The 9997-nt window shown below is 43.9% G+C and overlaps 1 protein-coding gene and 1 non-coding gene across 3 annotated transcripts; both read left to right on the forward strand.

Annotated features, from left to right (window-relative positions):
• Window positions 1-1593: 1593 nt before the first annotated feature.
• LOC106593394 (polyadenylate-binding protein 1A) lies at window positions 1594-9271 on the forward strand. Of its 2 annotated transcripts, none has more exons than XM_045712142.1 (11): window positions 1594-2475; window positions 2881-3074; window positions 3281-3396; window positions 3844-3983; window positions 4232-4332; window positions 4468-4701; window positions 5117-5480; window positions 5610-5723; window positions 6287-6511; window positions 8520-8744; window positions 8867-9271. In XM_045712142.1, exons 1-10 carry the CDS (start codon window positions 2283-2285, stop codon window positions 8735-8737), a joined length of 1899 nt encoding a protein of 632 aa, XP_045568098.1. In that variant the 5' UTR covers window positions 1594-2282; the 3' UTR covers window positions 8738-8744; window positions 8867-9271. The 2 variants fall into 2 exon arrangements, with proteins under 2 accessions (XP_045568098.1, XP_045568099.1); XM_045712143.1 differs by having other exon boundaries at window positions 4238-4332.
• On the forward strand, window positions 8340-8427 carry LOC123732827 (small nucleolar RNA SNORD72). The gene has a single exon (XR_006763428.1). It is a non-coding gene; the product is annotated as a small nucleolar RNA SNORD72 (small nucleolar RNA).
• Window positions 9272-9997: the final 726 nt, after the last annotated feature.

The following is a 9997-nucleotide window of genomic DNA, read 5'->3' on the forward strand; positions in this document are numbered from 1 at the left end:
TTAAAACAACATTAAAACATTAAAACAACATTAAAACAACATTACAACATTTAAAAAACATTACAACACTAAAACAACACTAAAACAACATTACAACAACATTACAACAACATTAAAACAACATTACAACACTAAAACAACATTAAAACATTAAAAAAACATTACAACATTAAAACAACATTTAAAAAACATTACAACATTAAAACAACATTAAAACAACATTACAACAACATTACAACACTAAAACAACTAAAACCACGGAACAATGAGCCATATATTTTGCCGGAAGTATAAATGTGAAGCATCTGGTTGGCGTTTCCACTCACTACCAAATATGGTAATGAGAGGAAGTCCAGTGGCCGGCAGTGGGAGAACATGGAACGAAATGAATTTATGCCGACATTCTGCTCATTTTCTCATCTATGAAACATTTGAACTCCATATAGTTTTCTGTTTCCAAAACTAGAATCAATAACAAAGTGCACTGCGTTTTGTAGACTTTAACCTTTAGCCAAAGGTTGTTGTTGTTGTTGTTGTTGAATGGTGTTGTTTAGAAGCGCAAACGAGAAATTAGTTTTTTTCTTACACATGGGCACTTCACAGAGTAGGCGTTCCCTAACGGAAATATGCAAATAAATGCTTGAACGCACCAATAGAATCTCAATAGCTCTTGCTTGGCTCTGCCCACCTCCTCTCTGCCCACCTCCTCTCTGCCCACCTCCTCTCTGCCCACCTCCTCTCTGCCCTCCTCTCTGCCCACCTCCTCTCTGCCCACCTCCTCTCTGCCCCTCTATGATTAATTTGCTCCCATTTGGACAAGATTTGATCTGTCCTGGGTTAGTTATATAAAACATATGATCTAAAACAGCTACTGCATGCATACTGCAAATGTCTTTATGACTCAAACCTACAGCATCTGCACGTTTAACCAGACTGACGCCCTCATCAGCAGGGAGGGAAATTAACACCAGCCGAATGCTGGTAGAGTTTGGCTGATATAATGTCTGTTATTACCAGCCAAATTGGCGGGTTTGTCACTCAGTTCAATCCAAAGCCTACATGCAAAACAATGTATTTTGTGTGTTTTTACATTACATGTGTATGCGTTTTCTATGTATTATCTTCATTATTATCGGGAAGAAAATGTGGGTATTCACCCAGCCCAGCCACCTTGCTCATGAGTTACTACTATCTGTGATAACCACGTATCTATCTTGAACCTGAAGACAGGAACCTGTGAATGCTGCTTTTCCCCCTGTTATTTCCCCCTTTGTTATAGATATAAAAAACCGTAGGGTGAGCTTGTATAACCTCAAAAGACCCAATAGCTGTGTTGCATTTGCTGATAGCAGAAATTTGAGAGCAGCAATTAAGAGCAATAAAATCAAGGAATAGTATTTTGGTAGAATTGAATTAAAAAAATAATATTTAAATGTAAAAAAAAAAAAAAAACAGTGTATTGATCATAAGAGGTATTGATTTCACAAGATCTCGTGTTGATTGGATCAGATGACGCAACCAACGAGAGGACAGGCGAGATTTTGTGTTTTTAAGGGGGGTTTCCGCACCACATGACCACCTTTTCATTCCCTTCTGCGTAGCTACGCTAGAGTGTGTACCGGAGCTTGCCTCGGCACACATTTTATTATCAAAAAACCAAAAAAATATAAAAAAATTAAAAACCACACACAGGGAAGAATATTTTTGTAAGAAAATAAAAAAAATACATCTCGGTGAAGCAGGACTAACAAAGTAACCCGTCGAAAATTAGGACGAGATTTCGAAGAGAAGGCCTTTTTTTTGTTGCTCCCCTTTGATAACATTGTTGAAGGCGTGGGTGATTTCATACTGATTAGCTAGCTAGCTAACTTGAGAATTATTATTATTTGTATTTTTTTTTAAAGCAGGGTTCTTTTTTTCTGGGTCGATATCGCAATCTGTTGTTATTGTAACGTTAACTAGTCGGTCGTTTTAAGAATATTGTAGCTAATAGCAACTTTGTTCGAAAATAATTTCCTCAGAAGCTAACGTTAGCTTGCTAGTAACTAGGTAGCAGAATTAGCTAGCCGGCCCGCATTGCTTTTTTCGGGGCCTAAGTGCGAAGTAGTTAACGTCCCTCCAAAAAAACATTTATTTTTTTGTTGTTTAACAAATAACAAATCTTCGGTGTCATAAGACACCATATCGTAGACGTTAACCTGACAACGTAACGTATTTTAATTAACCCTCCCGTATTTTTTAAAAACATTTAAAAAAAACAACACGGTCCAAAAGTAGTAGATATGAATCCAAGCGCACCGAGTTACCCGATGGCTTCCCTGTACGTCGGCGACCTGCACCAGGACATCACCGAGGCCATGCTGTACGAGAAGTTCAGCCCCGCCGGGCCTATCCTCTCCATTCGGGTCTGCAGGGACATGATCACACGTCGATCTCTAGGATATGCCTACGTTAATTTCCAACAACCAGCCGATGGTAACTATTGATCGATTTATTTTGATATATAAGAAGTCGTTTTTAATCGTAATGATATGGATGCAATAGTAAAACATATATATATATATATATATATATATCGTGGCTCGCACGTTCACGTTGCACCAAAAAAATAATTAAAAATGTCAAGCCGGGGTGATGAATAACATCTAGTCTAGTACTTATTCATGCGTTTCCATTTCATAGACCTGGTTTCAGTTTAGCAAAGCTACGTAGGCCAACGAGTCTCTTTTCAGTGGCCTAATTTGCTGTAGTGTTGGGTTCAATAATTTAATTTGGGGAGTATCGGCCGCATCACCGCTAAAATATATCTTATTCTCTCCCACACCACACATACAATGTAGCAGTTTCCTAAAACAACATTTTAATCTGATATGTTTCTAGCTGAACGTGCCCTGGACACCATGAACTTCGACGTCATCAAAGGGAGACCTCTGCGTATCATGTGGTCTCAGCGTGACCCTTCGCTGAGGAAGAGCGGAGTGGGCAACATTTTCATCAAGAACTTGGACAAGTCTATTGACAACAAGGCCCTCTACGACACCTTCTCAGCTTTCGGAAACATCCTATCGTGCAAGGTAGCGCTGAGAGAGACGCTTCTGGCTGTGTGTTGCTGCCATATGCTCTGTTGTTCAGCATGTCCCCCCCCCTTCCAAAAAAATAAATGGCAGCAGTGTTGATTGAAATGTGTGTTGAATTTTGAGTTTGTTGTTTGGTATGCATGATGTTGGGTTTTTTATTTTAAAAACCCACTGCCTGTGCTCTCCAATGTCCTTTCTCCAAGGTGGTTTGTGATGAGAATGGCTCAAAGGGGTATGGCTTTGTGCACTTTGAGACCCAGGAAGCTGCTGAAAGAGCCATTGAGAAAATGAACGGCATGCTGCTCAATGACAGAAAAGTGTAAGTGTGATCGGTCCTAGTCAATAATAGATGAAGGGGGGAGAGATACCTAGTCAGCTGTCCATTAGCGTTAAAATTGCAACATTAACTCAACCGTACAGGAAATGTAACTTGAGTTGTAAATGTGAACACGTTTTTATTTTTTTAATTTCAACTGGTTTTAAGGTTAAATTTAAAAAGCAGGATTTGTTTACGTGTGAGTTCTAACTTTAATCTTACTAACTCCGTTTTTATTTTTCTTCAAGTGTGAACTAATATAGAGCTGTTGCTCTGTAGCCTTGTGCTTCTCTACTCACCGTTTTATCAAACTCTTCCCTGGGGTTTTAGTCAAAATGGTGGTAACAAACATTACCAAGCTCATGTTTCTGTCCCCCCTCCTTACAGAACTGGTATCCCTTTCAACACATTATTCAACTAACAATATTATTTTTATTAACATAAAAATAGGTTCGTCGGACGCTTCAAATCCCGCAAAGAACGTGAGGCTGAGCTTGGAGCCAGAGCCAGAGAGTTCACCAATGTGTACATCAAGAACTTTGGCGAGGATATGGATGATGAGAAGCTGAGGGAGCTGTTTGGGAAATATGGTAAGTGTCGACCACGTTTTGTTGTGTATTACATCCCCCCCCTCCAGGGATGTGTTCATTAGGAAGCAAACAGCACCAAGCAGGGAGGAACCTACCTGATTTTTTTTATGTCCTAATAACAAATGTTTTGTCACTGCACTATAATGAATCTAGCCCAGGATTGTCGATTTAGTTTCTCCTCTCGTAGTAAAACGTCGGTTTCCGTAGAATTAGAATTTGATGTCGTTTTTTTGTGTTGGACTCTATTGTTCCAGGACCGGCCCTGAGCATCAGGGTGATGACGGACGACGGCGGGAAGTCCAGAGGGTTCGGCTTCGTCAGCTTTGAGAGGCACGAGGATGCTCAGAGGGTGAGTTTGGGCCGTACATTTCCTTATTCTCACGATTTGGGTGTTAAATAAGAGCTAAGTGTCATGGAAGATAGCGATTTTTTTTTAAAAATTTATTTATTATGACCTCAACGGGACCACCTCTATCTTCACCAGGCTGTAGATGAGATGAACGGGAAGGATTTTAACGGCCGTCAGGTCTACGTTGGCCGCGCCCAGAAGAAAGGAGAGCGCCAGACGGAGTTAAAACGCAAATTCGAACAGATGAAACAGGATCGTATGACCCGGTACCAAGGGGTCAACCTGTACGTCAAGAATCTGGACGATGGCCTCGACGATGAGCGTCTGAGGAAGGAGTTCTCTCCCTTCGGTACCATCACCAGCGCCAAGGTAACCTTTCCGAAGTCGAAAATAAGGAAGGACCGCACACTATCTAGGAGCTCAGATGCCAAACAACAACAAAAAAAAAAAAATTGTAATATCCAATGTTTCGACAGGGTATCCTGATGAAGACAGTTTGGCTGTTGAAACGTTGGATATTTACATTTTTGCATCTGAGCTCCGAGATGGTTTGCGGTTCTTCCTTATTTTCACGTTTTCTACTCCGCTAGCCAGCACCTCGCCTTTTTTTTTATAGGTGTGAGTTTTTTTTTCTTCATTTTTCTTCTAGAACCTTCCTAAGTCGACATCCACCCTCTGATTGAAACCATTACAGTCGTGGTTGTGGTTCGCTTGTTGCCCCCGTCTCAGTGTGTCTACAGCCCCATGTAATTTTTTTTTGTGGTTCATAATCTTCTCTCTCTAGGTGATGATGGAGGGCGGTCGCAGCAAGGGGTTCGGCTTTGTGTGCTTCTCCTCGCCGGAGGAGGCCACCAAGGCCGTGACGGAGATGAACGGCCGTATCGTGGCCACCAAGCCGCTGTACGTGGCGCTGGCTCAGAGGAAAGAGGAGCGGCAGGCTCACCTCACCAACCAGTACATGCAGAGGATGGCCACCGTCCGGCCCGTACCCAACCCAGTCCTCAACCCTTACCAGCCTGCCCCTCCCTCTGGTTACTTCATGGCCGCCATCCCACAGACTCAGAACCGCGCTGCCTACTACTCCACCAATCAGCTGGCTCAGCTGAGACCAGGCCCACGCTGGGCCACCCAGGGTGTCCGACCACAACGTAAATAATAACATAAACTACCATTTTTTTTTTTTAAGTCAACAATTTTCATTCCGGATTAGAGAAGAACACTCGATTCTCCATCCAGGAAGTTGTTTGACGTTTTTAATCGTTCCCTTCTGTTTTCAGACTTCCAGAACATGCCCAATGCCATGCGTCCGTCCGCCCCCAGGCCGCAGACCTTTGGTGCCATGAGGCCCTCGTCCTCCCAGGTGCCCCGGATGATGGCCGGCCAGAGAATGGGTGAGTTTAACTGGTCACCCTGCCCTGCGTATACCTTTTTTTTTTTTTTTAAATTTAATTTAATTTTCACAACCACCTTTCATTTTGCTACCATTTAACCCGATTTTTATACTGTTCTGTTAAAAGGATTTAAGCCTTGAGACATGGATTGTGTTTGTCTGCCATTCAGAGGGTGAATGAGCAAGACTAAAGATTTAAGAGCCTTTAAACGGGGTTTGGTAGTAGGTGCCAGGCGGCACTGGTTTGTGTCAAGAACTGCAACGCTGCTGGGGTTTTTCCACGCTCAACCGTTTCCTGTGTGTATCAAGAATGTTCCACCACCCAAAGGACATCCAGCCAACTTGACACAACTGTGGGGAAGCATTGGAGTCCTGTGGAACGCTTTCTACACCTTATAAAGTCCACGTCCTGACGGATTAATGTTTTGTACGCTCACTATGTCTCGAAATAAATGAATCTGTCTCTTGGATGTTGACTGACTTCCTCCTCTCTTTCTCGCTCTCTTTCTCTCCTCTCTTCTTTCTCTTCTCTCTCTCTCTTCTCTCTCTTCTCTCTCTCTCCAGCCACCCAGGCCCTGGGCCAGCGTCCTACCGGAGCGGCGGCTGCTGCAGCCCCAGTGAGGATGCCCCAGTACAAGTACGCAGCGGGTGTGAGGAACCCCCAGCAGCACATGGCTAGCCAGCCCCAGGTGCCCATGCAGCAGCCTGCTGTCCATGTCCAGGGACAGGAGCCTCTGACGGCCTCCATGCTGGCAGCTGCTCCTCCTCAGGAACAGAAGCAAATGTTGGGTGAGTCTCCTGGTCGCTTCTCTCTCTCTTTACTGGCCTTCCGTTCTCCGTTCTCCTGGTCGCTTCTCTCTCTCTTTACTGGCCTTCCGTTCTCCTGGTCGCTTCTCTCTCTCTTTACTGGCCTTCCGTTCTCCTGGTCGTTTCTCTCTCTCTTTACTGGCCTTCCGTTCTCCTGGTCGCTTCTCTCTCTCTTTACTGGCCTTCCGTTCTCCTGGTCGTTTCTCTCTCTCTTTACTGGCCTTCCGTTCTCCTGGTCGTTTCTCTCTCTCTTTACTGGCCTTCCGTTCTCCGTTCTCCTGGTCGTTTCTCTCTCTCTTTACTGGCCTTCCGTTCTCCGTTCTCCTGGTCGTTTCTCTCTCTCTTTACTGGCCTTCCGTTCTCCGTCTCCTGGTCGCTTCTCTCTCTCTTTACTGGCCTTCCGTTCTCCTGGTCGTTTCTCTCTCTCTTTACTGGCCTTCCGTTCTCCTGGTCGCTTCTCTCTCTCTTTACTGGCCTTCCGTTCTCCGTCTCCTGGTCGCTTCTCTCTCTCTTTACTGGCCTTCCGTTCTCCGTTCTCCTGGTCGCTTCTCTCTCTCTTTACTGGCCTTCCGTTCTCCGTTCTCCTGGTCGTTTCTCTCTCTCTTTACTGGCCTTCCGTTCTCCTGGTCGCTCTCTCTCTCTCTTTACTGGCCTTCCGTTCTCCGTTCTCCTGGTCGCTTCTCTCTCTCTTTACTGGCCTTCCGTTCTCCTGGTCGCTTCTCTCTCTCTTTACTGGCCTTCCGTTCTCCGTTCTCCTGGTCGCTTCTCTCTCTCTTTACTGGCCTTCCGTTCTCCGTTCTCCTGGTCGCTTCTCTCTCTCTTTACTGGCCTTCCGTTCTCCGTCTCCTGGTCGTTTCTCTCTCTCTTTACTGGCCTTCCGTTCTCCGTCTCCTGGTCGCTTCTCTCTCTCTTTACTGGCCTTCCGTTCTCCGTCTCCTGGTCGCTTCTCTCTCTCTTTACTGGCCTTCCGTTCTCCTGGTCGTTTCTCTCTCTCTTTACTGGCCTTCCGTTCTCCGTTCTCCTGGTCGTTTCTCTCTCTCTTTACTGGCCTTCCGTTCTCCTGGTCGTTTCTCTCTCTCTTTACTGGCCTTCCGTTCTCCTGGTCGCTTCTCTCTCTCTTTACTGGCCTTCCGTTCTCCGTTCTCCTGGTCGTTTCTCTCTCTCTTTACTGGCCTTCCGTTCTCCGTTCTCCTGGTCGTTTCTCTCTCTCTTTACTGGCCTTCCGTTCTCCTGGTCGTTTCTCTCTCTCTTTACTGGCCTTCCGTTCTCCGTTCTCCTTCAGTTAAAGGTTGCTTTTTCTGTATTGTAATGTCAGGAAAATGTCCGTAATATATCTGTAGTAATAGTGGAATGATGGTGTTCTACAATGTTACTTATCCAGGCAGTGTTGTGGATTTGGCTGATATTCGTCTGTTGAGTTCTCCTGCCATTTCCTTGGTTGTTAAAATTCAAATAGTTTGACAAACTTCGATTTATGTGATTTTTAAATAAGCAGTCATCGTGTAGAGGATCATTGTATCGTTTAAACCGCTGTGAAATATCTTTTCAATAACCCAAAATATTGCGTTTTCAGTTATTTGAAGCTTGTGCACAAAACCGAAAGTAAAATAAGCAACAATAAAAAATACAAAAAAAACGTAAGAACAGGAAGTATAGAAATAACGACATAGAACATATCTACCTCTTAGACTGGCTTTCGATGAGAATGACAGATCTATAACACCCATTTCTATGTGAATTTGCTCTGGTCGCCCCCCCAAAAAAGTTACCGTTTGCAGCTTTTTAAAAGACGATCAAACGTTTTTATGTGCTCTTTGTCAATGATGTTTTAAGTCAAATGTCTGAACATATGAATTTCAGTGATTCTTATTTTTTTAATTTTTTTACTGAGACAAGAGCCCAACTTTTCCATCATGAACACTGAAGGAGCATTTATTGGCCAAACTGATGACCTTTCCCCTCCTCTCCTCTCCTCCTCCTCATTCTCCAGGTGAGCGTCTATTCCCCCTCATCCAGAACATGCACCCCAGCCTGGCTGGAAAGATCACTGGCATGCTGTTGGAGATAGATAACTCTGAGCTGCTCCACATGCTGGAGTCTCCCGAGTCTCTCCGCTCCAAGGTGGATGAAGCTGTTGCCGTGCTGCAGGCTCACCAGGCCAAGGAGTCCGCCCAGAAGCCCACCAACCCTGCTGGAGTCCCCAGCTAAAAACCCGGTAACAACTCCATTTTTTTTTTTTTAAGAATGTAAATGTTGTATTATTTAAGCTGTTTTTTTAAAGTGTTACATCAATGTTAAGTATGCTTACTAATGTTAACGTGTGTGTTTTTGTTTCAGAGACGGTCATCTTTAACTTGCTTCACCGAAGAAAATGTTGGAAAAAATGTAAACGTAAGGGGGGGGGAAAAACGGAAAACTCTGAAAACATCGCAAAATTAATAAAGTATTTCTTTACAAAAAATGAATACACAATCTGCCAGGTCTAGAGAAGATTAAGCTAGTCCTTGTTATTAAAAGTACAAAAGTGGACAAAAAAAAAACAGCAAAACTATCTAATTATTGAAAAAATGTTTGACAAATGTGACCATAAAAAAAAAAAAATTCAACATTCCATTGTTTTATTTCCTCTTCCAGTATCAGTACTCAGAATATCAACCCCTGTGTTCAGAGATGAGATAGCCGAGTACTTTGAAAAGTCATTTGGATCGAAAACTGCTTAATAAAGATATCAAACACTTAAAATGGCTGCCTTTTTTTCCTTGACCTGGTGCACGGAGGTTTATCTAACCTCTTTTGTAGATGTCATTCACATTATAGTCATTCTAAAAGGCAGAATTTTATTAAGGCTAATGAGCAATAGTTGTTTTTGTACTTTAGTGCACTGTAAGTCGCTAGTGGAAACACTGACCTGTACTTTTTGAGATGATAGGTATTGCAGAGCACTAGCATGGAGAGGCAGGAGCTGTGGTCTGCCACTAGGTGGCGCTGTAGTTTATAGAAATAATGGAAGTGGACTCGTGAATGTGTGATTTTACAGCTCCAGCTGATCACCAGTTGCCTTAAAACTTCCCAAATATGATCTCTCTTTGTAAACGAATTAGTTTTTTCTTCTGAGGTGACCAGCAATATTAAAGGGAGATGTGTGACTGGTCAGCCAGTGAGCTTACATCTGTCACCCTCCACTCCAGTCCTCTGAATGACTGGTCGACCTGTCACCCTCCAGTCCTCTGAATGACTGGTCGACCTGTCACCCTCCAGTCCTCTGAATGACTGGTCGACCTGTCACCCTCCAGTCCTCTGAATGACTGGTCGACCTGTCACCCTCCACTCCAGGGCTCTGAATGACTGGTCGACCTGTCACCCTCCGCTCCAGTCCTCTGAATGACTGGTCGACCTGTCACCCTCCGCTCCAGTCCTCTGAATGACTGGTCGACCTGTCACCCTCCGCTCCAGTCCTCTGAATGACTG

Source organism: Salmo salar, unplaced genomic scaffold (genome assembly GCF_905237065.1).
Source record: "Salmo salar unplaced genomic scaffold, Ssal_v3.1, whole genome shotgun sequence".
Classification (NCBI taxonomy): domain Eukaryota; kingdom Metazoa; phylum Chordata; class Actinopteri; order Salmoniformes; family Salmonidae; genus Salmo; species Salmo salar.

What these genes read in the sequence shown, in the direction of transcription:
- LOC106593394 (XM_045712142.1), top strand. Translation starts at nt 2,283, where the DNA reads ATGAATCCAAGCGCACCGAGTTACCCGATGGCTTCCCTGTACGTCGGC. An exon ending in CTGCTCAATGACAGAAAAGT is followed by an intron (nt 3,397 to 3,843) that starts GTAAGTGTGATC and finishes ACATAAAAATAG; the next exon opens with GTTCGTCGGACGCTTCAAAT. An exon ending in GATGGCCGGCCAGAGAATGG is followed by an intron (nt 5,724 to 6,286) that starts GTGAGTTTAACT and finishes CTCTCTCTCCAG; the next exon opens with CCACCCAGGCCCTGGGCCAG.